The 25,255-nt window shown below is 42.2% G+C and overlaps 2 protein-coding genes across 2 annotated transcripts in view; both read right to left on the reverse strand.

Annotated features, from left to right (window-relative positions):
• Positions 1-394: 394 nt before the first annotated feature.
• LOC138596935 (high affinity cationic amino acid transporter 1-like) lies at positions 395-15,086 on the reverse strand. The gene is made up of 12 exons (XM_069668414.1): positions 14,921-15,086; positions 7,538-7,952; positions 7,296-7,451; positions 7,037-7,208; positions 6,813-6,946; positions 6,511-6,733; positions 5,433-5,572; positions 4,647-4,749; positions 4,250-4,443; positions 4,003-4,154; positions 3,184-3,292; positions 395-3,089 (listed from the first exon to the last, which is right to left on the reverse strand). The coding sequence occupies exons 2-12, from the start codon at positions 7,905-7,907 to the stop codon at positions 2,911-2,913; spliced, it is 1,932 nt and encodes a 643-aa protein (XP_069524515.1). The 5' UTR covers positions 7,908-7,952; positions 14,921-15,086; the 3' UTR covers positions 395-2,910.
• Positions 15,087-22,844: 7,758 nt separating this feature from the next.
• Positions 22,845-25,255, reverse strand: part of gbe1b (glucan (1,4-alpha-), branching enzyme 1b) — an 89,346-nt gene continuing 86,935 nt past the window's right edge. Inside the window, exon 16 of the mRNA XM_069669048.1 lies at positions 22,845-23,778. Within this exon, the coding sequence (XP_069525149.1) occupies positions 23,716-23,778 (63 nt within the window). The 3' untranslated portion in view covers positions 22,845-23,715. The remainder of the gene's footprint in view (positions 23,779-25,255) is intronic.

A 25,255-nucleotide genomic window follows, 5' to 3' on the forward strand; every position in this document is an offset into this window, starting at 1 on the left:
ATTGTAATTACATAGTTACGTACAGTAACATACAGCAGAGGCATTATACCAGGAACCCACGACAGTGAGCATGTGACGTAAATATAAGTGAATCCAGATGTTCCAGGTGTCCGAGTTTTAAGGGCTTCACTTGTATCATTAAACGAAATTATGTTTTTTTTTTTTGTTTAAACATATATTAATACAATTCCACTATTATAATTACTATCATTAGCAGTAGGAATCACTGGACAAAATATCATTTATAAATTATCCACAAAAGATTTCTTCATCAGTCCAAATCGGTCATCCATAAACAGATTTTCCGAGCGGAACTATTTTTAAACAGGAAAATACACATAAAAAATTGTCATAAAAAAATCAAAGACAGTCTGTGGCTTTAACTTTCAGCATCATTTATTTACAGCAGAAACTATACAAACCACAACCAGCATGAAGACAACACCCAGCTTACTGTTCTGACGCACTGTAAACCTGTTTGAGATGTTACACAGTACCACAACATCCACGTCTTTTTTTTTTTTTCAAGCTTCATAAAAAATATAAATAGTACAGCATGCAAATGTTTCCATAAAACAAAAATAGGATGAAGCCTCAGACATGAAGAATTTAATGCAGCTTTAGATCACTGTCAGTGATACATTACGCTTTTAGAGTATTAGAGCTAACGGAAAAGGGAGATGATGTTACAATACTGTTGGCACAGCTTGTATTAGTGGTATTTAATTGATATAACATATTGATATGGCTTATAAAGATTGTATAGTTGACAGCTGCTGGGTGATATGTGGGGACACAACAGTTAAAGTTGCAAAATGAGAAGAAACATATATTTACAAAAAGGCATGAAACATGTGAAAAAACAGGTGATGGACGTGTGCTCATGAAAGAGAACAAACTTTGACGTGATAATCTCCAACTTTAAAGGCAAAAGTTGTTTGCAAAAGATATTGGCAGAAAGTCATTTTCGTATCGTATTTAACTATCTGCACTGATATCTTAAAACGCACCAAAGTCACATAAACTGTGTTTACAAAACTATCCAGTATTTTAAATGTGTTTGCTAATTTAATGCTGTCGTTAGAAAACTCTCCTGTGACTCTGTCAATAAATAAAATAGCTTTTGATATATAATCCAATCATCTAACAGATTTTGGCTTCAGGTCACATCGATAGTTTCTCTCAATGGATCATAAATAGCAAACAAACATTTGTCACCTAAAAATGGACTCAATGAAGAGATTTGCACCAGAGTTCAGATCGAAGCTGCGCGTTGAATTCACACTAACTCACAGCTTTCATCTCCACAATCATGAAATACTGTCGGACTGGCAGAGGCACTCTTAGACATGTTGGTGCCTGAGGTACCTGTTGCTGTTCTGAGTGCACACTTTGAGTTCTGGCTTTTCAAAATGTGTCACCAACAGATTGTGCTGCATCCCAGATTCAAATGTGTGTGAACTAAAAGTGAAAATGATCTTTACAGTGAAACTTCTCTTTATCTATTATAAATATAAGCCTTTTAAAATCCAACATATGCACTATTTCCAGACAACACACAGATTTCACAATTCTAGCTGCTGATCGAGCGACATCAATCCTCTAAAGGAGGTGTAACATTCAATTGAGAAATAGGCACTTGATATACATGTTCTGAAATATCTGCTTTATCAGCTCACGTTAGCAGCTTCATGTCTTTGGCTGGTTAACAAGGTGTATTTCCCAAGTGGAGACAACACTGTGCCGTGCATTTGATCTCTCATAAAGTTGAGCGCTGAGGAAACCAGCCAGAAGATAAATTCATGTAACATTGACTCCTCACACAGAGACGTACTGATCACACAGTAGTGTACCAGAGTATTCAGAGCACCATTTCTCTGAGTTATACTGTAAATGTAAAGAACAGGTACACAGCTGTGCTCTCTGTACAGTACTTTTCTCAGGAGCTAAATATCTCCACACAAAGTTGTACCTTTAAGGTAAACTTGAAGTGAAGTTCTCAGCTGACTTTGAGAATATTTTTTTGCTAATTCTTAATTAAAGTAATAATCTCGAAGATTTTCATGCAAGTAAATGTCGATTCTATATATAAAAGTCTCTATCTATCGCCGAATAAGGTAACGCAATGCTGATTGAGCCGATGGCCCACTGATGAAAGCCTTTGCATTTGCAGTATTACAGACTGGGTGTCTGCGGCGACTTTCACGGAAAAAAATCAGAAGCGGCGCCCAGTTAGTGAAGCGTTTTCCATCAGCCAGCAGCGGTTGGTCTGCCAGAGAGGGTAGGCGGAGCTAAGCGGCTGCTTTTCCGGTCTCTGCAAGTGTTGCGAGTAAACAGTAATCTAGTATGTCTGAACAAACAAAAAAAAAGACTACAGATACAACTTCAAAAAAAAAGAAACAAACTCGACGCTCAGTTGAAGGCGAACAGTTTAAAAGGAAAGCGACCGTCAGCGAGGAAAATCAAGAGTTACAACCGGAGCCAACCGTGGACGTCACACATACAACACTGTCTGGATATCTGGGACGTGTGCTCCTGCAATAACTGTTTATCGCCATTTGGACACAGAAACCGGCACTGTGCCTCCAAATGCAGCAACACGAGTGACAAACATTTAACAGGAAGTCTGCCAAACGCACACACGTCAGCCACAAGATGATAAAATAGAAAAAGGTTCTTATTCACCTCATTAAAATCTTTTCTAATATATAATCTCTTTTGTTTTGGCGGGATAAAAACTAAAATGATTGGACTTAGCCTTTACAGCAAATAAGCCTTTTCACTTCTATCACGTTCAGTTCAGGTTTAGCAAAATACTCTGTTTTGAGGAGTTAACAAAGGTCCCTGTCTCCTTTGCAGCAATTTTTTGATGTTTGATTTGCAGAACAGATTGTTGAACCTCCTGATTCCTCAGGATTCCTCATCATCGTCGTCCTCTTCGTTGCCGCTTTGCGATATGCGTATGAATGCTTTCTTCTCTGTGGCCATGGGCTCTCCATTTATCGAGCAGTCCGGTGTGTAGGAGCTAGACGTGGTCAGCACGGCCTCGGCACTGTTTCGAAACCCGTAGCTGAAGTAGATAAAGAAACCTACAAATGGTGAAGAAACACGGTGGCAAAGACATTAATTCCTTTTCAAAGTAAAAAACAAATAATATTTATTATGGTTGGACATCAAAAGTACCAAAAATCATCCAGATGGCGAAGCGCAACCAGGTCCCTCTGTCGAGCTGCACCATCAGATAGACGTTGATAAACAAACTAACGACTGGGAGAAACGGCAGCAGAGGAACCTGTGAGGAGAGAAAAGCTCGTATTTAAGTAGTGACTTTACAACTTTGAATATTTAGAACAGTTACAGTACACTTGTGGCTGCAGGGAAATCCCTGACAATCAGTTCTTAACAGCAAAAACTAAGCAAACAAATGTAAAAGCAATAATCTGAGGATTCAATGAAAAATGATTTAGAAGCTAAATTCTGAAACCAACTGGTTTAAAATAATCTCTGACCTGCTGGACAAACCGTTTGTGCTCTCATGATGCTGTCATAAGACTCAGTGTGGGGGGTAAATAACATTATTGAAATATCAATAACAATAATTAATTTCTTATCAGCATAAAATGTTGTATGCACTTACTTGGAGTCTGACTGAACAGTAATGAAATGTTTAACGTGTCTGCAAGTTTATTCTATTAATGAACTTTAGCTGAACAACTACAAATGTGTGTACTGAACATCATTAGACTGTTTACAGATGACTTAAGTTTGTGTAGTTTAGCAGGTTAGGAGCACAATAAACTCTGAATTGTCCTCTTTTCTCTGTTTGCTCGTTGGTGTTTGCTCTGTTCACTGTGCTGCACTGCTCACGCATCACAGCAGTTAAACGACAGTGAACAAGCTTGTTAGTGTAGGAAGGGGTTAATGAGTTGGCAGAGTCATTTATCACATCTCATTCTGGAAATAGCAGCGTGTGTTAGAAAAAAACCTCTTTACACCATTTACCTTGAAGGTGAGCTTGGCCTTGCTCTGCGGCTGTCTCCACACGATGAAGGTGAGAATGAGACAGACCACCAGGATCATACTGAGGACAAACAGCGACCAGGCGGCCGTACCTCCCTGAACAGCCACAACACAGAACACACACACCAAAACACCTGCAGGGGAGGATAGGACAGAAAAGATGATGTTCTGCATCAGTAACCGGCTGAATCATCCGTCCAGCGCTCTCCGGGCTGTGTAAGCTCCTCACCGATGACGCTGGTGCAAATGTTGACGGCAAACCCGGACAGAGGGGACGGCTCCTTGTTTGAGGGGCTGAGGAGATTCTTGATGGTGAAGCGATCGTCTGGTTGTGGCAACATGTCCATCTTCCCCTCGCTGAAAGACTCATCATCCTGAGTGTCTGCCATCTGGTAGGCCACACTGGGCTGCTCAGGCTGGTACCTGCAGACGGAAACACAGACTTAGAAAAAATTGCTATTTCCTGTGGCTGACGACACACTAAGAAATATTTTAAATCCTAGCCATGTTTAAAAACATCTTCTAGTATCAAATTAAAACTGAAGGTACAAGTTTTTTAGACTTGTAAATCCCTCAGTTTCCCGTTAACCTTTGAGTGGATATAAAAGCTGTGAAATGAGGGCTACCTGAGGACCAGCACACAGGCGGCCACCAGAGTGTAGGCCAGCAAAGTGCCGATGGACATGAGGTCAACCAGGTCCTTCAAGTCAAACAGGAAAGCCATGACAGCTGCAGGACACAGGAGACAAATAAACAGTCAGCAGGATGACAGACTTCTTCAAACACAAACACAAAGAAGGTTCACAACAATAGAATGCAAATATTTTAACTCTAGAATATTTTACATTTTAAATAGTTTATTTTCAAACAATAAAAGCCCCATTCATAACACTGAAGCTGCTTTATGCTACCATCCTCCTTCCACAAGGGGGCACTGTTGCTTTGGCCTCCGCTCAGTCACCTACCAGACATAAGCCCGGCCACAAAGGTGGAGATGGTGGGCGTCTTCCTCTCGCTGACACGTGCCAGAAACGAGAAGAGCAGACCATCGCGAGCCATAGCAAAGATAATGCGAGGAAGAGGAAACATGGAGCCGAGGAGACTAAGCCGAGGATGGAGGAAGAAGGAGGAGGGGGCAGACATTTTTAACTGAGAGAAACCAGAGCTCTGGTTTCACACAAGGCCTCAACTGCAGCCGTTCTCAGCCAGAAACCTGCGTCAGCTTTGTACAGATACTGGATTATTATTTAATATTGGAGAAGGAGTTTAATCTGCAGGATTGTCTTTGTGCTGCACGACTAATCGTGGTTCTGGTTTTGCCCTTTCGTTGAGGCCTTGTGCACCAAGAGTGTCTTTTAGGGCTCTTTTTACAGGAACCCCAACCAGTTAGTAGGTTTAGACCTTGACCTCACCTGCCACAACACCTGATGTTACTGTAGCTGTTAGAGGGGTTTTGGTTCGGGGGCTGATGTTAGCCAAACTTTTGAAGAGCAGGCCGTCCTTTGCCATGGCCCAGATCACTCTGGGCATAGGGAACATGGAGCCTAGTAAGCTAGTAGGGGAGAGAGAGAAAACAGCACGCCGTGCATGTGAATGCACACAATTAGAACACATCACAGGGGAGGATAAAGCACACTTGAGTCTGAATATTTTTTGCAGTAGTTTTTTTAGCGATTTCCCGAAATGAGATACTGAACCAGAAAAACAGCCTCAGACCAAAAGTACAAAATTAGACACGAGGGTGTTAATGACTCTAGACCATCTGAGGACGGTCACTGCAAATGCTTAGGCTAAGATAAGGCTACATAATGTTCAGTAAACACTCAACAAATTCATCTGCTTCTAAACAATATATAAATAGCACACATGCACAAAACCACATCATGTCCACATTTCTCAGACTAAAGACACGTGAAGATAAATTAATGATATCGTGGAGTTTCTGACCACATGGCCAAAGTGTGCAGATAACTTGTGCTTTTGTCAATGATTCCACACAATCCAATTAATCTACAGGAGGCAGTAACGCAACAAGCCTGCAGGGCAGACTGCAAGCAAGTAGACATTAATGTCAACAACCAATGTTCAAAAGACAAATCTGCTTTGCAAATGTTTCATGTGGACTGAAATGTGTTCAACGATTTGGTTAGACCTCAGGGATGCACACAATGAGTAACACTGAATGTAAACAAGGACTTTGTTTGTTGACAAGAAAACTCCACAGGGCCTCTGAAAGTGTGTCAAGTAACATCCGTCTCCTACAAGCAGTTTATAAGAATCATTTCAGATCCAACTGCTCGGCTCAGACATGTGTCATCGAGCTTATGAGTGGGCTGAGTATTTTTAATGCCATAACTATCTCCACTTAAGCAAATAAAACAAGTAAATAAAATGAAATCAAACATGCAGTGTCCTGGACTTGAGTTATTCATGCCAACATTTAAAGAGCTCCACCCCTCCTCATGCTGAGAGCGGCAGAGAGCCTCTTACCTGGTCGACAGAGCACACAAAGAGCCAATGGCCACTGCGTAAGTGGCTCCCTCCCAGCCCACATACTTAAAGGCCACCGGCAGAGGGCTGTTCTTGTCCAGCATGTAGTACGGCATCATCACAGTGAGGGCGGCCGACACGCCGAAGTACGCCACGAAACAGATCAGCAGCGAGGCCACGATCCCGATAGGAATGGCCCTCTGAGGATTCTTCACTTCTTCTCCTGGGGAGGAAACAGAATTGGGGATGTCAGAGAGTAGCGGTAAGGCGTGTTGATTATGAATTGAATGTATTCAGCTCACCTGTTGTGGCGATGCAGTCAAACCCTACAAAGGCGTAAAAACAGGTGGCGGCACCGGAGAGGACTCCAGACCAGCCAAACGGCATGAAGCCGCCTTCACCCAGAGTCTCTTTGGGTGGGAACGGTTCAAAAACGCTGGAAGTCAAAAGAAAACATTTGATTATTTGAAACACAAATCATTAGACACGTTATGTATTTTTGGAGGAAGCCGTTTATATCACCCACTTGAGACTGGAGTTGCTGGATGCATTGAGGATTTCATCAGGGTTCAAGCTCCAGTTTTTTGGGTTTCCTTTGACCAGGCCGGAGATGATCACGAACACCAGCACCAGCACGTTGATGCAGGTGAAGACTTTATTTACCAACGCCGACTCCTTCACTCCAAACGCAAGCAGCCCTGCAGGCAGTTTAAAAAAGATGGTGTGAAACACGATGTTTGATGTAGAAAAGAAACGATTAGATAAACAAGAGAGACGGTCCTCACCTGTCAGAGTGATGATGATAAAGACAGCGAATATGTCCGGATACTCTGCGAGGAACGGCAGGTTCATGGTCATGTGTTGCCTGCAGAACGCCTCAATCTGCCGTCCAATCAGCTCGTCAAAGGTCGCGCTCCACGCTCTCGCCACACTCGAAGTTCCTGTGAGAAAATGATGTATTAATGTAAACTGAACGATATTTGATAAAGCAGTCACTTCCTTTCCTTCTCTATTTAAAGAGTCTCACCAATAACATAAGAGAGGATGAGGTTCCAGCCTGTGATGAAGGCCCACAGCTCCCCGACCGTCACATAGCTGTAGAGGTAAGCCGAGCCGGTTTTTGGGACACGAGCTCCGAACTCCGCGTAGCACAGACCGGCCAGCACGGAGGCGAGGGCAGCGATGAGGAAGGAGAGGACGATGGCAGGACCCGAGCTCTCCCGGGCCACAGCTCCAGCCAGAACGTAGACCCCAGCTCCCAGCGTACTGCCCACGCCCAGCGCCACCAGGTCAAACGTGTTGAGGCATCGGGACAAGCGGGACTCCTCCGTGTTACAGTCCACAACCTTCACCCGCAGGAGCTGCTTCCCAATGTCCTTTAGTGCGGCCAGAATCATCCTGGCTGGAAGGGTGCACCAGATGCTCTACAGAAGATTATTTACCTGTCAACAAAACAAAACAAGAGTGAGTTTATTCTGCATTTGTACACAGATAAAGGACAAGAGGAAGTCTATTGTTCTGCTTCAGTCCCATCACAGCCAGTCAGCTGTCTGACAGCCAGTCTTTGAGTTCTTTGTGTTTGAGGTTATGTTAGCTGATTGATGCCAATAAACAGATGAATACAAAGTGTTGATGCATAAATCTGACATGTTTCTGTGTGCTTTTCTTTTCTTTTCCCTCTTCAGTGATGTAGGACATCGCTATGAACGCTTGGATGGTGTAACAAGACAAACATGAAAATTACAACATTGCTATTGGAGTATTTTTCACCATGATGGGCATTAACCAAATGTGATAAACAGGCTAACTGGTGAATGCAGCTAAAATGCAACTTTGTTTATTCATTCGAGTCGAGGAGTGGGGTCGTGGAAAATCGTACTGACTGCCTTCAGACATCAACATCAGTCGCAGACAACACAAAGAGAGTGGTACAATATAAACCGCCTGATTAAGACACACGACAGAGTGACCTTAGATATATGAATACATTTCAGTTCACGATACCAAAAGAAAAATAAGAACACAACAAATTAAACCCATTCAACATTTCCTTTAGTACTTTAAATTGTTACTCTGACCACACATCTTCTGTTTACGCTCAGAAGGAAGGGTTAATTAAATGCTATTAATTTGCGTAAGTCAGTGCCCCAGTTGGGCCACTCCGGTCAAAAAAGTCTGGATCCGCCCCCATCGTGATGTCATAAAACCAGCGGCTGAACTGCTTTACGGCAATTTTTACGTCATTTTGACAACGCTTTACGTTCGGATTCTTACACGTGGGAGTGAACCTGGAGCGAACCGTAGAGGGAGGTGCTGTTTATTAACATGGACAGAAAAGGACTCGAGTGAAAAGGGACACTCACTACTTTTTATTTGTCAAGTATTTAAGTCACACAGGATTATCCACAAATAGGCTTCAACATGTGGTTATTTCATATGGACTAATTATTTGTTGAATTACCAGAAAACTAAACTATATCATGATATATATGTTTATCGAGATATGAAAATTCCTATATTGTGATATAGGATTTTGGCCATATCGCCCGGCCCTCGTGTCGATTAAATTTGAGGATCCAATCACGTTTTGTTTTCCCTCTTATTGTTTCAATGAACGTCTCTGCTTTTCTTTAACGTAACAACAAGGAGCAAAGTTTTTATGGAAAGATATGTAAGCATATTTGTAGGTGCTGAATTTGCAAGCTTACATTGCCATATTTTAATTTCAATGCATCAGTCAGAAGTATAATAATAATAACACTATTTTCTGCATTCTATGTGGATCATACTGAAGAATAAAACCATCATTTGTAAGTCTAAATAACTTCAAAAGCTAAAGATTACATGAGCCCATTACTTCCTCAAGATACTATGTCTATTTTTATGATCTTATTGGCAGTACTATTAAAGGTTATCGAGGTATATTGTACCAGATAAGAGTGTAGGAAGTAGTCACACTCTATCACAGCTTATTCCCGATACAGCTGAAACTACCCGAGATATAAAATGGTTGCTGACTTTTTCTGATCAAACGACCTGATGCAAAATTAGGTCCCCTGAACAAAACCTTCTGCAGATACTGTGATGTGAAGTCAAGCAGGAAGGGCTCATTTTTGCATGCGACAAGGAAAAGGCAAAACAAACCATGATGTTGCAGATTCTTTCATAACTTCATAACTTAATTTAGTAAGTATGCAGAGCAATGCAAGATCTCATTTCAAAGCCTCCTCTAAAACAACACAGGCGGGACACATATGGACCTGACCAACAGCGCAAACAATACTCACTTCCACAACACAAAACCAATCAGGATCTTCCGTCTTTACTGAAACACAGTTTCTCCTCTTTAGGCTTATAAATCCACTGAAGCACTTCTTCCACAGCGTGCCTGCAGACTGATTTCAGTCAGCTTCAGAAGAATAGAGCTGAGAGACGTTTACAAGCGAGCGTTGACACGTGATGCAGACGCCTCTTAGTGTACAAACCATTCAGGTGTTCAGCTCACAAATAGAACAGTGACACATCACATGGCCCCCGGGCTTCAGACACTTACTGTGGAGCAGCTGTGACGACAGCCATGGTCCCCGCATGCAAGACGGACTGCGCCTGGCAGGTTTCTCGTTATACAGTCGAACCATGAATACAAGACTGAGAGAGATGCTTGTGCACTTCTTATTTATTATAGTAGATAAAATAATATTTCTGTACTATAAATAGAATTTCCCCATATCTCTTAGTCTCGTGTGGCTTTGTTCTTCGCGCTCATGGCACAAGCCCAGTTCGTTTAATCAAAACCTTGAGCCAGATGTTCAGACTAAAATCGGAAAAAGTTCATAAGCTGTCTAATTCATAAAATTGTTATTTCTGTGTTGACTGCTGTGTGTTGGTCATGCTAAATAAAAAGTACATGATATAACTTCTTTGGGGTCAATTCTCATTGTAAACATAAAACATTTTGATAATGCACCAGGTTAGAGATGCATTGATATTGTAACTGAAACACCACTACCAAAATCGATATCAATTCGTACTGGGACCTTATGAATCGGAATCAAATCGAATTGAGAAATTCTTATCAATACCCAGCCCTAGTTACGATGACCTGATACTGGCCCAACAGTTGGATTAGACCGACATGCAGAAGACAAAACAATCCTTGTGAATATAAAGATTAAACATCTCCATCTCACAACAGGCAGAAAGTGAACAAAACTAGGGCATGTAAATCTGCCCTCACATGTTCAGCGAGCGTCAGCATTTGTTAAATGGCAGCACGGGCAAAGAGGGCGAGAGCAGGCCGCGCTCGGTGCATACCGAGCAGGCACGAGATCAGACATGTTGCGCCTGAGCTAAAAAAGGAGGGTAGGCAGGAGAGGACCCTGCCCTCCTCTCGGCCAATCGTCGAAGCCGACACCTGCTCATGACGCAACTCGGGCATGTGGGTGAGTTTGGAATAGCAGTCAGTCACATGCTCGTCACTATTTGGCCGACGGGAAAATACTTTTTCTCCTTCAAATGCCTTTTATGCGAGCTGTGACATTGTTTCTACGCACGGAGGAGACAGCGGAGTCACATTAGGACATCAGGCTAAACTTTTATACAACACATGTGAGCTCGTTTAAACTAGAATTATATTAAAATACAAAACAATATGGCCTCGATATTAGCGAGGCTGGTATCAACACGATTAAGTTTTGACTGTAGCTAAAAAATAAATCATTAAATCCCTAAAATACGGCCGACTTAGACTCTAATAATACTGCACGTGAAAATCCAGGTTGGCTTCATTTGAAAGCTGAATCCTGCAGCAAACCTGCAGAACCACCTGTTCCTGGGAAAACACATTATCCAGGGGTTTCACTGCAACCTGACATTCCTCTACCTGGAATGTGAGCGAAGCTGCCGACTGTCTTTAATTGCTATTTTCCGTGCATGAATTTAAAAGAAAGCGGCAGCAGAGAGGAGATTCAGGGACCACCGAGTTCCTGCTTGGCATGCGGAGGGTATTTAGCAGCACTACAAAAAGCCCACCTGCCCTCGTGGTGTAACCGGGGATGCACCAAACAAAGTGCCATGTGAGCGCGATCGTTAAACCGACAGCTTGCACAAGCCAAACAAACTTTCCTTTCAAGGGATTTAGGCCTTAGTGCCACCACCGCGAGGGGCGCGTTGACCTTGTAGCGTTAAAGCTATGAAGGACAAAACAACAACAGCAGCAGCCTTCCATTAGAATATACAGCTTCACAGACAAAGGCTGTAAGGTGGGTGTAAAGCAAACACGTTTCTTTCCCTTTATGAAAGACAGCAGACAGAAATGGCCCGAAACCACTCAGACTTTATGAAAGGAATCTCTTACATGACAGACCGATAAATCACATCTGAATTTCTCAGCAGTTTGGTGTTTTGTATCTTTCCCATCAACATTTTGCTGATACTGTAACTGCATATTAGCACAAACCTCCCGTCCTTATGATAACTGTTATCAACTGTGTATAATCAGGCTCCACACACACACACACACACACGCTCAGTACAGCCATTAATAGTACGATCCATGATGCAGACTGTGGGATGTTGACACCGTGGTTTGAGGCCAGGTGCAGCGTCAGACACAGTCGTCCTGTTTGAGCTCAGCTGGTGTGACCTTGCTCGTCTCTCTGTTTGCATTCTGTTCCTTCTCATGGTTTGGACTTCATGCCAAATCCCAAATGTCACAGTGAAATCAAATCCAGAATCTGCACCATAACCCAAAACATGTGTGGCCACCTGGTAATTCAGGAACTGTATCTTTACACGTGCATGTGCGAATATTGAAAGCGTCTCTGCAGAAAGAGTCGCAGTTTAGTGTTGGACCCGCTGGCTGGCACACAGCCCGTATCATTATTTTAAAAAGGAATAAACTCACACAGGTGATCACACTGCCTTTTTAAAATGCTGCGAGGATGTTTGAATTCATTTGCATATCTTACAAATAATTTCATTGCCTAATTGGCTAACACGTCAGGGACATAATTTTTATATTTATTTTCTAACTCTCCGTTAGAAATAGACAATAAACACTGATCATTACAGGTTTGTAATACATGCAAAAAACCTGCACAATGTTTTCTGTCAGTGATAACAAGGAGAAGAGCGCAGGAGGTTCTCTGAACCCTTAGTATTCTAATGGTTAAAGTAATAATGTCAAAGATTAAGTCTGTTAAGTCACTATCTATCGCGTAATGACACAATGGTGATTGAGCCTATGGCCCACTGTTGAAAGCCTTTGCATTTACAGTATTACAGACTGGGTGTCTGTGGCGACTTTTGTGGTAAAAATCACAAGTGGCGCCCAGTTAGTGACGCGTTTTCCATCAGCCAGCAGTGGTTGGTCTGTCAGAGAGGGTAGGCGGAGCTAAGCGGCTGCTTTTCAGGTCTCTGCAAGTGTTGCGAGTAAACAGTAATCTACTATGGTTGAACAAACAAAGAAAAGATGGATGACTACAGATACAACTTCAAAAATAACTGAAAATCCAAAAAAAAGATGAAGGCAAAAGACTTACAACCGGAGCCAACCGTGGATGTCACACATGCAACACTGTCTGGATATCTGGGAAGTGTGCTCCTGCAGTTACCATTTATCGCCACAGGTGTCGCCAAAGAAAACGCAACTGAAATCTTCGAGATTACAACTTCAAACAGATAGTCCTGGATTTAGAAGCCTTGCTAACCAACACTGGGTGAAGGTGTCAAGCCACTAAAGTAATTGTAACCGACGTATGTATGTTACAGTTTTCATGCTTCAAAATCTCAAAAAATAAATAAATACCAAATCAACAGATTTCAGCATCTGTTCCACAATAAGAGCTGAATTCAAACCCTGACAGGAAACACTTACTCCTCTTTCAAAACATTTCCTGGCACGTTCCCTGGCTGCGTGACATTTCCTTCAGTCTTTACTTACAAAAGTCTTAACAAGCCTCGCCTGTGTCCTCACGCCACCTGAAAATGTATGCGAGTTGTATTTGGCAATGTCCATCTGAGAAGTGCTTTAGTGCTGCAGCGATACACTAACACAGAACACTCCTCACACATAAAGCAGTGATGACCTTTGTGAAATCAAACATCACGTGTGCATGATACAGAATTTATATAGGGTGCATTTGATTTGGTCAGTGGCTTATTATTGCTCTATGCTGCATGCAACTGTTCTGTTCTGTTTATTTAAGGGAGGTGATTTGGTTAACATAAAAAGCACTGAGAGCAGATGAAAGAAGTTAAGAGAAAGTAGTGACTATTTTTGTACTCTACAGTCTTTTCATTGAAGAATGAAGTGTAATAAAAAACCACACGGAAGATACCAATCTGATTAGACTTACTGACGTCTGAAACCTCATTTTAGCTGAGGATGAACATTCGTTTTTTGCAAATAAAAGAATTGAAGATGTTTTTAACTCCGAGTCTTACCTCAGACAGGATAATTTACTACATCCACTAAGAACACCTGTAAACATGGGCCTGTGAGTAATGTGTTAAAGTAAAAAGAGAGTTTCTAATGTGAACCCAAAGTAAACCCTGACATTTACCTTTCTTAAGCACAAATGAATTAATTGATCAAAGTTGACCTCCATTATCCATGTCAACTTTACCACTGATGTTCTCCTGTTGTTGCACATGAGAACAATGTGAATGAAACACATAAATATGAATTTGATTAACTGATTTATTGTACTTAAGTTTTGTTTTAACTCTGCAAAACTGCAAACTATTTTGCGAGAAACGTACTCAACAAAGTCTCCAGAGCATGAATATCACATTGAGGTGAACAGAACAACCAGAGTTTAACATAGTAACAAACACAGAGCCTGAAACATATTAAAATAAATGTCTCATTATGTGCCTACAGTAACACTTTGAGCATTTTGTTCATGTGTAAAGTTATACAAAAGTTAACAGTGATGAAAAATGTGCGGGAAGGGTTGATTTGATACATTACACTCTCTGTGCGGGTTCATGTGAGTCCACAGCTCCCCCTCACTTTAAGCGGGGCTATAAAAGGCAATGTTTGCCCGCGTGCTCACGGCTCAGTCTTCATTCAAACTGTGAACATTTACACGAAACTAAAACTTTTACGTTATCTCTAAACAGTTTTTCGTTAGTGACGATCCTTGCAGCGCATTGGGCAACTTTAAAGTCTGCTTTTACAAAGAGAACAGTATCGTATCGTATCTGCTCTCAGATCTCTCCGAGTTGCATCAGCCGCGTGTCCTTCCTGCCTTGCCATGTGGACACAATGCCTCCTTACAGTAAGATACACATAGCCGAGAAAAGCAAGCCTTTTTTCAACTTCTAAATATCATCAAAGCGACTTTTGTTTAAAAGCAACTTTTATTCCAAAGAGAGTCAGATTTTTAAACTTTAAACGTCTTACCTTCTTTTAGAAGAAGCCAATGACTAAAAAACAGCTGCCACTTTTACTGAAGCGACTCCACTCCTGACAATAGCCGCGTGAAAAGCCTTCATCAATCAAACTTCTGACAGATGGTCTGTTGGGATAGACACACAGACACATACACACACAGAACCGCGCGCGCGCGCACACAAATCCGGGTATCCACCCCAGCCCACACAGACAGTGTCTACCCAGCTGTCTGTTCCGGTGTCTCCACCCGATTAATAAAATAATCTGATTGTGAATGTTTCCCTTTCTGCAAGCACAAGCTGCAGCCACCAGATGGCGCTCTTTACAAAGAAACCCCCCCTCTTCCGGTGGATATTTTAGAGGCATCCTGGATGGTGAACACAAACGGCTACATGTTCTGTAGGCTAGACAGGTCTTCATTTTAAAGTAGGGATGCACAATATTGGATTTTTTGCAGATAACCGATATGCCGATATTTTCCAACCCTTTCTGCCGATTGCCGAATTCGATACCGATATATTAGGCGCATGTTTTTTTCCAACTAATAGTAGAGATTTCAAGTCTCCCATGTGGTGGAATCGATATCATGCCAATTCTTATTGTAATGGCCCACTGGCAGATACAGAAATAACATCATACAGTGCTTTTTAAAATGTACACATTCACTGAGCAATATAAGAAAAGTACTTAAACTTAGCCATATTTGTATGTAACATTTTCTTTCAAATAAAACTGTAATGTTCGTTAAGCTTTTTTAGGGAATCATTGAGTATTAAGGCAAAATGTAAGCGTTGTTTTATGACATATCGGCATCAGCTGATATGTCATTTGTCTCAAACAATAATCAGCAGATAGCGATAACGTGCCGATAATATCTACACCCCTATTTTATATAAGTTGGATTTATATCAGTATAACACGCTCATTAATAACTTCCCCTGCAATCCTCCTTCCTGTCGTGGTTGCACACAAACATTCACATCAACACGGATGATTCTGGATTTATGTGAAGTTGCAAAAGTCTGAGTTTGGAAACAAAGCTGTTCTGCTCTGTTACGAGCTTCCTGCTGTGGCTGCAGAGCGGCACCATGTCGTGATCCTCTTATTCCACACTGATTTTATAAATATATGCCCACGTCTACCCCAGGATTTGGGATTATCAATGCAAAGGGATCCTCACAGACTGCTCAGCATAAACAAAGGAACTGCGGCAGTCATGACTGAGCTCCATCCATCCAGGGAGAGATGTCAGAGTCCTTGCTGAAACTTGCTGCAGAGGCTGTAGAGATCATTTGGGTGCTGTTCATGATTCCCCTCTCTGCTCTGACTGTAACATGTACATGTATCAAAGCTGACTAAGACGTAATTGGTGAGAGAAGTGCTGTATATGCTGCCTTATCTGACATTTCTAGATTTATGGTTGACTGCCGCTCACCCTGTGGGCCAATTGTGCATCAGCTTGATGAATGGGAGACAGAGCTCTAAGGTGATTTTGAAGTAATGCAGTTCCTGTGGGACTCGCTGAAGGAAGTACTTCATAAGAAATACTTGCACGCTCCTCCTCTACAGATATCGCTGCATTTTGTCCTCTTTAGATGAAGTATCTGTGCCTTTCTGGAGGATTGTTTCCCATGAACTTATCTTAACCCGCTTCATCAACCAGAGCTGGAGTTCTGACTTGATGCAAGCAGTTTAATGAAGACTGAATAGACACGAGACACCAGGAGAATACTTTTAATTACATCGTACAATAGAAAACAAGTGGCTCTGTGGGTCCCAAGGATCTGCATGGGAAGCAGTCCCTGCCAGTGTTGTGCATAAAGATGAAAAAGTGACTGTAATGACAAAAGGATCTCAGCGCTGTCTGCTCTCTGCAGGGCCTGACAACAGTCCCAGCGCTCACATTGATCTTCTCTCTCCCTCGCTGACACCAGAGTACAGCCGGATTCTGCCCCCGATGATCTTTACAATCACATCAGTCACAATAAAAGGAAAGAATCAAATCAGTTTGACCCGCGAGGCCACAGATCGCTCGTCCTCAGGCTTCAAAAGACAAACATTTCTGGGTGACTCACTTGTTTGTCTTCTGAAAGTCAGATGAGAAGATTGATATTAGTTCATTTTCATGCTTTAATAAGGAGACAGCTCACTCACATGTTTAGGCTCGACACAAACAGTGGATGCATCTGTCAGAAGAATTAGAGATAAAGAACATTTACACTTATCCCTTTTACAGAACTATTAACAGGCTCTCCTCAAACCCTCCTAACAATCCTGAAATATATTCCGAACAATAAAGCAGATTTTTTACCAGTTTCCCAAGTTGCTTCACTGTTTCCTTTCAAACAAAGATGGCAGCCAGAAATGACATACCTGATTCATTTCTGCATCCATCCATCCATTTTCTATACCGCTTATCCTGTTCAGGGTCACGGGGGGCTGGAGCCCAGCTGTCCTTGGGCAAGAAGCGGGGTACACCCTGGACTGATGGTCATTCAATCACAGGGCAGACACATAGCGCGTTGTTGCGGGTTTTTCAGACCCACTAATAAATGCCGATTGTCTCTTTTCCCATTGCCAGTGGAGTATTCTCCTTTTTGCCTCTTTCTGCTGCATCACCATCTGACGTCACAATTGCGCCGGAAACCTGTCGCCTTATTTCTTCTTCCGCTCAGATCAGAAGACACTGTCTCACTTCGCTGTCTTGCCAGTGTTGCTGCATCTTGCACGAAACAAAGAACAAATTCGCTGTTGTATGTTGCTGTTCTGTATTTACGTGGCAGCGGCTGAAACTTCAATGTGTGTCATTGCATTGCGCTGGAAAGGGCGTGGAGTTTAGCATGACCCGGGTTTTGTGTCCCCATCATTGCCGATCGGAGCCGAGAAGATAATTACCTGGGGGTACTACAGAGTCATTTGACCCGGGTCTGAATGCCGATTGTAACCTTTCCCACCAAGCAAAAAAGACGGGTGGGAAAGGGGCTATATACAAACAACCTTTCACACTCACACTTATGGGCAATTTAGAGTCACCAATGAACCAAATGAGCATGTCTTTGGACAGTGGGAGGAAGCTGGAGTACCCGGAGGGAGCCCACGAATGCACGAGGAGAACAACAGCAAACTCCACACAGAAAGGCCCACTTCGTCCGAACCGGGGTTCAAACCAGGAACCTTCTAGCTGTGAGGCAACAGCGCTAACCACTGCACCACTGTGCAGCGCTCATTTCTACAAACCAGATGGAAAAAGTTGTAGAAGCAAAATTGTCTTTTTTGTATCATTAAATCATAAAATAACATTTGTATATTAATCAAGGTGACGTGATTTCTTTTTACCTGCTTAATTCAAAGTCGTTAAGGATTCTGTTAACACCTTCAGAGCGGTGGTTAGCGCTGTTAAATGACCTTCAGTGTTTTTTTTTTTAAAGATTCAGGTTCATTTCTTCTTTGAGAAAAACAAGATTCTGTGACTCAAATATAACAGCAACGCACGAGGGGCAAAACTATCCTGTGTTGCAGCTGTTGCCTCCTATAGACTACCTGTTAATTTTTTATTAAGCACGTTTGATATACCCTCTTTCATGGTGCATTTGTCCCCTCTGAATGTCCTAAACTAAAGTCATAGAGAGCAGTATCTCACCATCCTAGAAAAACACAACAGGCTTTCCTGAGAAGGATGAGGGTGCAGAGTGTGAGCCCCGGGCGTTCACACCTCCAGGAGATGATCCTTCTTGAAATCCACAGGCTGCCTCTCTTCAAAAAGTGATGGAGAGAACATGAGCTCTTCTGTAGTGTTCCACACATTCAGGAGAAGAAGGACCAAGGAGTCTAATGTGTTAGCTGAACTTCATTCATTATTCATGTGCAGTATATGCTACATGTACAGATGATTAATGAGAATAAGACACTTACCTCTCTCACAGTTCTTGACATTAAAAGTGTATGTTATGATTTTGCAGGACGTTGACTCTGCGCGGGTTTAAAATTCCTGCTTATGTGTATCCGAACCTGAGCGATAGAAGGACTAATCTGTGTTTAAACAGATTTTTTAATGCAGTGCTGTTACAGCTCTAATATCATACAAAAGAAAGGGAAGTCATCAGATAGCCTCCACAGTGCAGACCTCTTTTATCATGACATTAGATGCCGTTTGCGGCTTCATATTCTGTCGCTTTATTGGTCTCTGAATGTGAATACTAAATGGCTCTCTGCATTTGTTCCTGAAATTATTCATTGGTTGTTTTCTTCTCTGCCAGCAGATAAACTGCCACATGACCAAACAAACATTTCACAAATTCATGCAATTAACTTTACATTTCTAATTTCTAAAAGGCTTGCCTCGGCCTCAGCGCGGATTTATCTGAGAGCTGAAGCAACAGAAGAGAAAATCATGTCAGGCAGTTTGTATTAGAGCTGCTGCAGCGTGCTCGCTGAGATCCCTCCCTGACTTGTGCAGTCTCCAGGGTCAGACTCTGAAAACATCCTCTTTGTGCATGTCATAGCCCCAATTCTGACTTCCACAATATTGCATTCTGCTGGATCTTCCCTCCAGGCATTTTTACCCTTGTGAGCCCATAAGAAATACAAAAAGACAAACTGTTACAACCCAGAGTACACTGTGTGCTTTCAGGGTTTCTCATAAAATCCACTCATGTACAACACAACACATACTGTATACTGCATATTTTATGGCAGTCAAATCCACGGGGGTTGCATTCAATAACGTAAACATCTGTAAAATTCAGTGCGGCCTCACATGAAAAAGCCACGCACCAACATCTGTGAGGCTGGAGGTTGAGTTTGTGCAGCTTCAGACACTGTTGGTTTAACTCAGGTGAGTCTGAGGCCACAGTTTGCTGTGAGTTGTTTCTGTTGCTGTTTTACTGTGTGAACACATTTGCATGGTAATTGGATTGGGCTGCATTATATTGTACTATGCATCCCCTGTGGCAGCGCATGAATATTATAAAACAACTGAGGGCCATTTGTGGAAAAGGCCAGGAGGGGTTTTTTTTGGGAGTTGTGGAATTATTTATTTTTGGCATTTTGCTTTTATTTCAAAGTGAGAGGCAGAAAAGTTGCATGAGACGTGATGCAGATTCAAAATACGCACCTGAATCCAGCGAGCTGCCCAGACACCAGGAGGTTAATGAACATGTGCAGTTAGAAGAAAACAGGGAAGGAATTAAACACATAAAACAGAACAAGTCTACCCTCTGAATGACCCCAGAAATTGCCACAGAATTGAGTCATCACCTTTGTGAAACGACCTCGACAAAGCCTCCGTGTGATCTTCCCAAACTGCTTTCTTAGTGCGGCTGCTGTTAAACGCTGCTCGTATCTGCAGCGCACAAAGACACATAATCTGGTATAAGTAGCACAAAGTGCAGACGCCGAGGAAATGAAACTGTAAGTATTACGCTCTGATGAGTTGTCTTTCACCCTCCTTACATCATGTTGTGGGAATCACTGAGGCGGCTTCTCTGTACAGTTCTGTAACATTTCAGCTTCCATGGTCACCAAATGGAAACTGAGACCCGATGTGCAGAGTGAACTGAACTCAACTGAAGTGCAGAGTGCGGAGCTGATTCTTTTGTCGTCCTAAAGAAAAAAAAAAAGGCTTTTCTTACAGAAGTCTGGTCCACTCTTCCACTACAGCAGGAGCAGTATATAATACCGTCTCAAGGAGGCTTAAAGCTGCTCTTAAAGGCAAAAGTAAAGGCAACTTCTGACTATACAGTATTATTTCCCTGTATTCCCCTATGTAGTGTGTTTACACTATCAACATTATGTTATGCATTGTCACACATGTATCTAAGGACTAGTCCATTTAAAAAAGTACAAATTGTACAAAGAAATACTGACAAATAAAACTGCTCAATAAAACTGTAATTACCTTGTAAAATCCTCCCCGGGCATCTCCTCCTTCTCCCTCATTAAAAATGTATGAATCTGCATAGGCCCCGCCCACTATGCACATTTTCAACCACCAAACAAAACACGTCTCTGCCATCGTTTGGTGGCAACTTGTTGAAACTTAGCAAGCTTGAAATGTAGTGATTGGTAGTCGAAGCGTTAAGGTTAGTTATCAGTAGTGAGTTTGCTAAAATTACGATGACAGTTACAGCTGGCTCGCGCATCGCTGAAGTGGTTGCCATAGGTTGCACCTAACGATATGCATAGTGTCACCCCGTCCATTAACGGGATTGGCTCCTTAGGTTTGTGACGTCTCAAACCTGCCAATCTGAAAACGTGTTATTCAGCCTGTCCTTGGTACACTGCAGTTTAAAAGCAGACAGGCCCAGCCATGGAGATGACTGCTCATGTTGTCCCTGATCTGTCTTGAAGCACATGAAAAGAAAAAAGATGATTAAAACAAAAACAAAATGAAATCAAAGGACATCAATATCTACTTTTCAGGACTTTATTTTTCCAAATGAAATAACACAAAGAAACAGTCATTTGTTATTTCTTTTAATCAAAGTGCTTGGTCAAACCTAAACCCTGCAGCATCTCTATTGCCAGTTAGAAAACAGATGCTTTTAAGGCCTGAAATATCAAAGATTATTGAGGAATGTCTTATTGTTGTATATAAGATGCCTCATAGATAAGTGAGAGTGAGACAGGCGGCAATGGAAAACAGAGTCCAACATTAGAACGAACTCTCCGACGATAAAGAAGAAGAAGAGGAGTTTGTGTGTGCAGCACTTGGTGACAGAGTACCATCATGATCGACTCTGGAGGATGCTGAAGCGACTACATTTCCATAAGCGTGTGATTGGACGGAATCAGCAGTCTGATCAGCACATGCAGTTCATCCTCATTGTTCTCGTGGCCCGACAGGCTCTGATTTATTATCATTAGTAATAATGAAAGGAATATGCTGCAACAGTTATTGTGTATCACACATCAATTTTACTTTGAAAACAAATGCAGACAATTTATTTTGGCATGGGTACAATGACAATGACTTTGGGTCAGATGAGGGATGATTAAACACTCCACTTCCATCTCTCAGCCTCGTTGTTTGAAACGTATGCAGAGTGAACCTCTCTGTGCTCGCAGAGAGGTGCAGGAAGGCATTTTTTAATGCTTTGGTGTTCCACAAAAAGGAATGACATGTTCATGATAATTTTGGCTAAACACAGGAGGACCGTCCTGAATATAAATTTGTTTTCTTCAGCTGCAGGGGAGGCGGATCAAAAAGCTGCCATATGCCACAATACACGGCTTAAATGGCTGAGAATGTGTAATAATGCAGTAGGTGTGGATCACAGAATTACAGTATCTATGGCAGGGAACCAAGGCATTAGCATTTATCTGGGATGCCCAAAATCAGCTCTTGTTTCACTTATAACAGTGTAGCTTTGATAAAACGTGGAGAGAATACTGAGAATAATCCAAAAGACATCCATTCATAGAGCGAGGAGGGACGTTCAGAGGGAGGATGAAACCAAACGAACATAAAGGCTGGAAACGGATCAATTAGAACAGTCACTTACAACTCTCAGCCTCAACAGATGAAGGCTCTTTTATTACAGAGTATTTTAATGAAGTGTTGGCTGAACCGTCACAAAAACAGTCACCTATCATCAGTGATGTTCCTCAGATCGTACACATTTGAATGGATCAATAACCTGCTCACATTAAAGCGATGGGGAACGCGGGAGAAGCAGCCGCTCTCTGATTGTTCAATAATCAAGTTTGTTGAGACAAAAGTCTCCAAAGTTAATTGGAAGAGGCACGTGTCGGTCTCCGTCAGTGTGTTTCTGGAATGATCCGGGGGGAATGCCACAGTACGTAATGAACATGTGCACATGGATCTCAGTTTCTTACAGTAGTTTGCTGTGTGGGTCCGACTTCATCTGTAACTTATGTGTGGAGCTTCAGTGTCAACTTATTTCAGTAGAGTTTAGTGACATTCACGACTACATAAATATGATCTACTGTGGGAGAAACTGTGCATGAGTTTTTGAAAAGAGAAAAAAGAAACTGTGTAATGCAGCTAAGATGTGATGTAAAATGTAACTGAACAATCCAAACCAAGTGATTTTATCACTTTGCTTCTGCTGCAAATTACTGGCTTAATAACAGGGCCATAAATAAGCACATAAACGCTCCCAGCAGCAGCATAAATTCAAACATTACAACACAAATGTTTCAGACACCCATTAAAAGCATAATAATTCAACACGGCTTATTACTTTGTGCAAATTACATTATTTTTATACGTACAATGTCCCACAATGCAAATTAACAAAGATGGATCACAGTGATTAAATACCTTGACTTTCTGAATCTCCAGTGCTGGTAAAACTGTTAATCTCTGCGTGTCTTTGACACCACAACAAAATCACTAAATCAAGTTTAATGTAACACTCTGAAATATTCTCATTTTCTCTGCTTTTGTCATGTTTGAATGATGCAGTGCGGCCTCTTTGTGCCACAGTCAGCGCTCGTGTGTTTCAGATGACACGCCAAATTCAACAGAGCCTATAAATGTCTGCTGGCTGGTGCCGGACGGACTCGGCAGGGTTTAAACTTTTAGCATCTAGCTGCTGGTTAGGTTGGACGCTTCCCAAATGGAGCAATCTGTGGTAAATGGGGTTACACAGCATCTAAGGTTGCAGATGGTGTTTGAAAGCTCAAAATGCTTTTTTTTCCCATTTAGAAAAAGACTCAAACACAGAAAGTGGGTTTGGGTTGTGTGCAAGGTTGACACTTTGAGATGAAGGTGATTGTTAACACTCAGTTTGAGCTTGGAATCCATTCTCGATCCTGGTCTCTGTGGAGACAATCATCCTCTAATAACAGTAATCTATCTCCTCGTTGGCCAGGACAATAGCAGTTCTGCAGGGGATGTAGACCTGAGAGAGAGAGAGAGGAAGAGAGACAAAAGGAGGGGAGAAAGGAGGGAGAAAAGTGAGATGACAATTGAAGATTAATGATGTTAACGAGATCTCCGATTTTGGCAAGATTGAATCTTTAGTTTTATCCTTTTTTAGAAGTCAGACAAGGAGGAAGTCGGTGGGGCCTTGATGATCAGACTTCTCACAATCAAGGTCGACACGGCGGCTCGATGAAGAGGAGGAGGAGAAAGAGGGGAGGCAGAAGAGGACGGGGGTGTATTTAGAGGGATATTCAGATCTGAGCGGAAAAATAACTCTTCAGACGAGACGTTACACAAACACCAGAGCCTTGATCGAAGAGGGCCGTCAAGGTTAGAGAGTTAAACTCAGAGTGCGGCAGAGATGCAGCTGCGTAAAGACCTCTGGGTGGCACTGGAGTCAGCAGATCTGCATGAGGAGGGTCTGACTGCTCCAAGTGTATGAGCTGATGCTGAGGTATTTCATTTGAAGCTCTGAGGTATGCAGAAGTTGGTGCTGCAGATTTCTGATCACTTATCCGTCTCAAATTCAAACCATTAACTTTAAACTACATTCAAAGCTAAATGATCTCTAAATAAGCGTTCCTGCCTGAAGAGGGAGGGAAAGAATCCTTATTTTAAACTCTGAACTCTCCAATTAATGCAATAACTGTGTGTTTCATCATCTACATCTATTGGCTCTGCTTCAGCAGTACATTTGTGATTCTGTGAAGATACTTTGTGCCAGTGGGCATAAGCTGAGCTAAAAGAATCTCCAGAGTTTTGTTGGACTGAAGAAAAAAAACATGTCAGCAGAAAATAAGCACACCATAAAAAAAAAGACAGAGCGAGCCTGGAAATGTCAGATTCCTTATATACACGGTACAAAGAAATCTTAGTGAGGGTTAGTCTTGAGCGCTGTAGCTAATAAAGTCTTTGATCAATCCTTTTGATATTCACAGTGTCGTTTGGAGGCAAGGAGCCACCGCGTACCATTAGTCACTTCAGATTTATGCCAAAGGAAAAGCCGAGCAGACATAAATGATGCTATATTTCCCAACAGAAAAGTGAAAAAGAGCGCAGAGCTGTAAACAATTCAATCACCCCCTGAACTCTTCAAGCCGCCCCTCGGCATCAGTGGATCTGAGCTCGCCGCGGATACGTTTCTTTGGCAACAGTTTGTCACCGAGGGAGCGAGGCGGCCCGGCGCTCAAACACTGACACAGACATCGGTGACTAATTAAACAGTCACAGTGGGAGAGTCTCCGTGCAGACGCAGCGCACAGAGAGGGGACGGCAGAATGAATCACTGCACCTGTTAAGACAAAAGCTTCCACTGCGCTAAACCTGGGACATGTCAACAGCTTTTATTCCCAACAAATACACAGCAATAGTGACAAATCTGAGTCAATCTGTGAACAAAGAGCAGCGAGGGGCCCGAGTGTGAGCTCTGCAATTAGCGGAAGACTTTCTAATTA

Source organism: Semicossyphus pulcher, unplaced genomic scaffold (genome assembly GCF_022749685.1).
Source record: "Semicossyphus pulcher isolate SPU_LCO1_2020_fin unplaced genomic scaffold, fSemPul1.0.p SCAF_19, whole genome shotgun sequence".
Taxonomy (NCBI): Eukaryota; Metazoa; Chordata; class Actinopteri; order Labriformes; family Labridae; genus Semicossyphus; species Semicossyphus pulcher.